This window comes from Myotis davidii, unplaced genomic scaffold (genome assembly GCF_000327345.1).
Source record: "Myotis davidii unplaced genomic scaffold, ASM32734v1 scaffold803, whole genome shotgun sequence".
NCBI lineage: Eukaryota > Metazoa > Chordata > Mammalia > Chiroptera > Vespertilionidae > Myotis > Myotis davidii.
Window position 1 is genome coordinate 4,074,324 of NW_006295567.1, and position 6,637 is coordinate 4,080,960.

At 35.8% G+C, this 6,637-nt stretch overlaps 1 protein-coding gene across 1 annotated transcript in view; it reads right to left on the minus strand.

Moving 5' to 3' along the window:
• ADGRB3 (adhesion G protein-coupled receptor B3) overlaps positions 1-6,637 on the minus strand; it is a 669,006-nt gene that overhangs the window by 390,020 nt on the left and 272,349 nt on the right. Inside the window, exons 6-7 of the mRNA XM_006770359.2 lie at positions 5,372-5,536; positions 4,768-4,932 (exon numbers count right to left, since the gene is read on the minus strand). Of these exons, the coding sequence (XP_006770422.1) occupies positions 4,768-4,932; positions 5,372-5,536 (330 nt within the window). The remainder of the gene's footprint in view (positions 1-4,767; positions 4,933-5,371; positions 5,537-6,637) is intronic.

Genomic DNA, 6,637 nt, shown 5'->3' on the forward strand with positions numbered 1-6,637 from the left:
AATTAAAGTCAAAGTTGCAATCACAGTTTAAATCAGGGGTCCTCAAACTTTTTAAACAGGCGGCCAGTTCACTGTCCCTCAGACCGTTGGAGGGCCGGACTATAGTTTAAAAAAAAAACTATGAACAAATTTTATGCACACTGCACATATCTTATTTTGAAGTAAAAAAACCAAACGGGAACAAATACAATATTTGCATTTGCATGTGGCCCGCGGGCTGTAGTTTGAGGACCCCTGTTCTAATGCATTAGAAGCTTTTAAAAAGTACTATTAGTGATAACCTTGCGGTTTGGAATAAAAAAAGATAAGTAAAGCAGGTGTCAACTTGTATGCAAATATTTCACTATAGAGTAAGTAGAGTAATATGCTTTTTTCCTCTTTAGAAATGTAGGAATACTTTTTAAAGAATATGATTGTCTAACCATTATCTTGTACATCTGAAACTAATACAAAATAGTATTGACTGTAAACTCTAATTGAAAAAAAACCATAATGTAAAAAAAAAGAAATTAAGTTTTACAGCACATAGTTGGGTTTCTAATAATGATTATGTATAGCCTTGAAACTGCAGTGGTCCACACAGTTTAGAAGTTTGACTTATTAACTTGTTTAACTTGTCTCTAACAATGACAAAATACTCTATCAATAGTGATTAATTCGCCTCTTCTCCAACTGGGAACTGAGGAGAAAATAAGTCAATATGAGCTAAGACTTTATCTTCCTCCCTGACACCCTGTGTATGACATGCCTATCTTACTTTGCAAGTTTTTCTCACCACATTCAATCTGCAGGCTCACTCACCATTTGCAAATAAAGCTATTGTAACTCCAAGAAGGACATTTCATGCATAAATTAATTTTAACATCCTCCTGTGGATGGTAGATTCCAACTTAGCAAATAATGATTAAGGAGTAATAGGTCTCAGAACTGGAGCTATAGGACTAGCAAGGCCCTTCCCTGGGAACAGAGCAAGGAGGTCCCAGAAGCCTGACAGTTATCAAAATCCAATCCACCAGTAGCATCTGCTTTCTGAATGATACTTACCAGGGAAATATTGGAAAACAGAAAGAGGACTAAAATTAGTATGTTTTCACAGTGTGGCAATGTACCAAAATCATAGGAGCTATTCATTACTTTTCTACTATTTCAACCTTATTTGAGGTGTAAATGAGATTGAGATCAATGAAATTATCATTTAGTAAGTTTGACCAATAAAAAAACTGAATAACTTAATTATTTCTCCTGTAGCTATTCTACTGCTCAACTAACAGTGTGTATATAATATATAATATATATATATGTGTATATATATATAATATACACACACGTATGTACTTTTCATCCCTCTAATTCTCTTTTCTTATGAAAATAAGAGAAATAACTTATTTTTGGTCAGTGATGTTACTTGATTTTAATTCTACTTTATTTTATTTTTATTTTTTTCAATTACACTTTCCATTCAATCTTATATTAGTTTCAAGTGTACAACATAGTGGTTAGACAAGCATATACTTTACAGGGTATTCCCCTGATATTTCCAGTACCCAACTGGCACTATACACAGTTATTATGATATTATTGACTATATTTCCTATGCTGTACTGCTCTTTCTGTTACTTTTATGTTATCTATTTATCAGGAATATCGTAATCTTGATGAGGAATTTACTTTCCATTTTTAGTAGACACCATAACAGATTTTGATTCAATCCAGATGATTAATCATTATTTTCATTAATTATCCAGACAAAGATTTAGGTATATTTCTCTTTCCTGACAACTGAGGGTTCCTTGGAAAACTTGATTAATTTGCTTTGCATCTCAATTAAGCAAAGCATAAAATAAATACTAGCTGTTTTTGTCAACCTGAAGAAAAATCAGGAATGCACAGCACTAAAAGTAATACTTAAAAAACATATTATTATAAAAGAAATATTTGTTGTGGCTTTGTCATTGACAAAAGGAGAAGAATGTCTTAGTAACTGTTAAAATCATTTAAAAGTGTTTTGAGTTTATATTGTCAATGTGTAAATTTGGAGTCATTATATTGCTCCACATACAATATGATTTAAAATCATATCATTGAAAAGAGTAAAATAAAAATGTTAAAGTTAATATCAAATATCCAGGGGCAGGCAAAAGTAGATTTGCAGTTGTGAGTACATGAAACACAAGAGTGAATAAAGCTATTGTAATAATCAATCCGCATGTCTTTTTCCATACAAGCAACTATAAACCTACCTTTGCAAACCCCTGTAATATAATATAACTTAGTACATAGAATATAAAAAACTTTTTACTATTTTATATGATAATTTTTCAACCTGCTTTAAGTCATAAAAGCCAAGGAACAAATCTAGCAAATAAGGTATAATATCTTTTTGTAAATAGATATGCAAAATGTTCTCTAAACAGCAGGTGGCAATGTTTTAAATTTGATTGCAGCAGCACCATCTTACCTCTATATAAGCAGGTGAAAGACCGTTTTAAAAGTCCAAGATAGTTAAGAACCTTGACATGCTCAGACTACATTAGGTAACTTCAAATATTAAAAGGATCTTTAGTCATGCCCACTGTTCTAAAGGCATTTCTCCCTGGGCAAAGTAAATGTTTTTGTATACTGCTTCTTTTTCTTTTTTTTTAAATATATTTTTATTGATTTCAGAGAGGAAGGGAGAGGGAGAGATAGAAACATCAATGAGAGAGAATCATTGATTGGCTGCCTCCTGCACATTCCCCACTGGGGACCAAACCCACAGCCTGGGCATGTGCTCCTGACTGGAATAGAACCCGGGACCCTTCAGTCCGCAAGCTGGTGCTCTATCCACTGAGCCAAACCAGCTAGGGCTGTATACTGCTTCTTAATTCTTATGCAGCACAGGAACAATTTGACAGTGCTAACCTGCATAGGTGTCCTTCTCAACCAAAGCCTGCATCCTGGCTAGATCTTATCATTCTACATTTCTATGGCCTTAAGAATGAACAAAACTGCCCTAGCTGGTTTGGTGCAGTGGATAAAGCATCGGTCTGTGGACTGAAGGATTTGATTCCAGTCAAGGGCACATGCCCAGGTTGTGGGCTTGACCCCCAATAGGGGGCGTGCAGGAGGCAGCCAATCAATGATTCTCTCTCATCATTGATGTTTTCATTTTTTATCTCTTTCTCCCTTCTCCCTTCCTCTCTGAAATCAATAAAAATATCTTTAAAAAAAGAATGAACAAAACTAACTTCAGATCTTTGGTAAGCTCTAAAGACACCCACTGACTTTGTGCCCTTCGAACCCAGTGTCTGTTGGTATTAGAGTTGAACTATAAGTCATTAAAATTTGAAGTAAGGTGAAATCCAAAGTTTTGACCACTGGATACCTTTTAGAATTCTTTGGTTTTTCTAAACTGCAGTAGTTATATTAGAGACAGAATGCCATCATTTTCTGAACTGAAAAAGGAACCTGGAACAGCTGCACTCAGCAGCCTCACCAGGAACCAGAGAGCCAGCGAGATCAGCTAGCTTCCCTACAGCCACATGAGCAGCAACGGGACTTTAACTGGGCCTTCAAATTCTCCAAGGCCAGCACTTTCCCCTTCATACATAGCTGTGCTATTCTAAAACTCCATCCTATCATCTTTTCTAGCATGTTTATAACATGTTGCCTATGATATCATTCTAAAATCCTACTTTTCACATACTTATTAAGTCCTCACTCAGTATGTATGTCAATAATATTTTATGAAATATATGTACAATTAGGAAGGAGTCTTTGTTCCAAATAATGTTTTAAAATCCAGGGTGGGACTAAGTAGGTTAACAGTTGTTCATGTAGAAAATAACACAATAATTAATAAAGAATAATACAAAAATAAACTATACTGTATTTCATGCACTCACAACTGTAAACCTCTTTTGTCCAAACATGTATATGATGTATGATGTCAGTAGTTTCTACCTCTAATTTTTTTTCTATGCTTACATGTCAAATCCTTTAATGTAGCAGCACTTCCATTCATTCACTACTAATTAAGATCTTACACTTTCATTTTAAAATGTGCTCCTCAACGGAATTTCCTTTTTCAGTGGAAAATGGGCCAAGGGCAAATAAATGGGGATATCCAAGGTCATGCATCAAGATGAATTAACAGCAGAATTTACAGGTGTCTGGATTTCAACATCATATTTTAATTTTCCCACTTAGCTATCTAACATGTCTTTATATTCTACTATAAATAATCTAATGCAATTTGTTTTGTGTTCTCAGTAAACAAATCTTTTACAAAAATAGTGAAAACCCTAGCTAGGTAGCTCTGTTGGTTGGAGCGTCATCCCATACACCAAAAGACTGCAGGTTCAGTCTCTAGTCAGGATGTGTATAAAAGGTAACGAATCGATATTTGTCTCATATTAATGTTTCATCCTGTTTCTCTCTCTCCCTCTCTCCCTTTCTCTCTCTGTCTAAAAATTAATTTTTAAAAATTTGTGAATAATATTCCAAACTATTTTAAATCATATCTAGCTATGTTATTGTTCAATATAGCTACCTTTGTATTATCACATTTTCAATGTTATTTTGCAGCAAATGATTTAAAAACCTATAGAATAGTCCATGACACACAGAGAGGAAACTCTATACATTATGGACACAAGTAAATTGTCACTTATCATTAGCAATACTTCAATTGAGAAAGTACTGCCCTTAACCAATGACAATATTTTTAATCCTTTTTTTTTAAGGTAACAAAATTTTTTCACTGGGGAAACCTCAGTTAATTCTCACCAGGACATCGCTGCTCACTGCATCTTCTCACTTCTTCGCCTGTTCCTTCACATTGCTGCCCTGTTATCGCTACACCCTGACAGGTCCTTATTCGCCTTTCCCAGCCACCGTCACAGGACTTGGAACATCCACTCCAATGACCCCACTGATTCCACTGACCATTGGCTGAAAGAAATATGTCATGATCAGTGTCACTAATTTAGTAATTTTAAAATCTAAGGACCATTACTTAGTCTGTTCAACTTTTATTAATCTACTACCATGGATAAACTTTATTTAAATATTTGACTTGCTGGTAAAATCAAGAGCATTGTAATGAACAGAAATTTATAAGTTTGTCAGAATCTTCAATATTTTGAAGAGATTGAACTTTATTTGTAAAAAGTACAAATTCAGTATTAAACTTCATCAATTTAATCAATATTTAAATTAAGACTCTCCTGAATTCTGCTGCTTTATTAATGTGACATGCAGTAGAATGAGTCTGGGTATAATTGGTTTCATTTAATAAAGACATATAATCATGTGATTATGCCATGTCTGTCATGATTCTGTCGCAATTTTTAAATGGCAAGCATTTCTTAAATATATAGTCAGGTCTTACCTGTACACTCTGGATTATAGCACTCTCTGCTTTCCGCCCATGGCCCTCTGCACTCAGAACCCCCATGAGCCGCAGCAGTACACTGCCGGCTTCTCTGCTGGGTCCCATTCGAGCAGGTCACCGAGCACTGGCTCCAAGAACTCCACTCCTGCCACTGGCCATCAACTGCCAAAACCAAGAGAGAGACCGTGTAAGGAGACCTTCCAGTAGAGAAGGCTCTACAAAAAGTACAAGGTAACACCAGCCTTGAAGATGAATCCCAATCAAGGGACTCTAAAGAGATACATACAATGGAAGGTCACAATGGCATTAGATTGTATTACTTCCCTTAGAGCTACTATTACCTTATTTTTTCACATCTATTTCCTTTTATGTATCCAGTATCTATTTTGATTCATTTATTTCTCAAAAATATTTATTAATTACTCAAAGCTGCAAGACCTTGATGGGTATAGAGAAGACTGAACAAAATAAATACTGACCAATAACTCATAGAGCTCATATTTGAGAGTAGAAGTCCCTAGAATGAGTTACAGAATGTGTTACATGCTAAACAGATTAATTATATAGCATTACTGCAAAGGACCCTTGCAAGATACTGTGCGATAAGAGTTCAGAGGGTCTGGGAAATCTTCCTTGACATGAGATTTCAGGCAAGCCCTGAATAATAATGGGGAAATACCTAGGGCAAGAGTCAGTTCCAGGAAGATATACCAGGGTCCTTCACAGAAGAAACATGGGCACTTCCAGGACTTGAATAAAGGCTGTTGTGAATGGAATCAAGAGAGCCAGGTGAAGAGCTCTACCAGAGAGGAGGGCAAAAAGGCAGATGCTAGATCAGCCGTGGGCAAACTATGGCCTGCGGGCCAGATCCAGCCGTTTGAAATGAATAAAACTATTGAAAAAAAAGAGACCGTACCCTTTTATGTAATGATGTTTACTTTGAATTTATATTAGTTCACACAAACACTCCATCCATGCTTTTGTTCCGGCCCTCTGGTCCAGTTTAAGAACCCATTGTGGTCCTTGAGTCAAAAAGTTTGCCCACCCCTGTGCTAGATTTTGTAGGCTTTTTGTCAATGTGTTAAGGATTTGGACTACTATTCTCAGACCATTAAGAAGCTAGTGAAGGATTTAAATAGGACTCTATGATTAGATCTAATGCCAGGTGGAGAAAGAATTATGGGAGAGGGTAGGGAGGGTCTGAGCGAGGATGATGTTAGCAAGGCCCATGGAGTGTCCTGGAAAGATTAGAAAGCTGGGGGA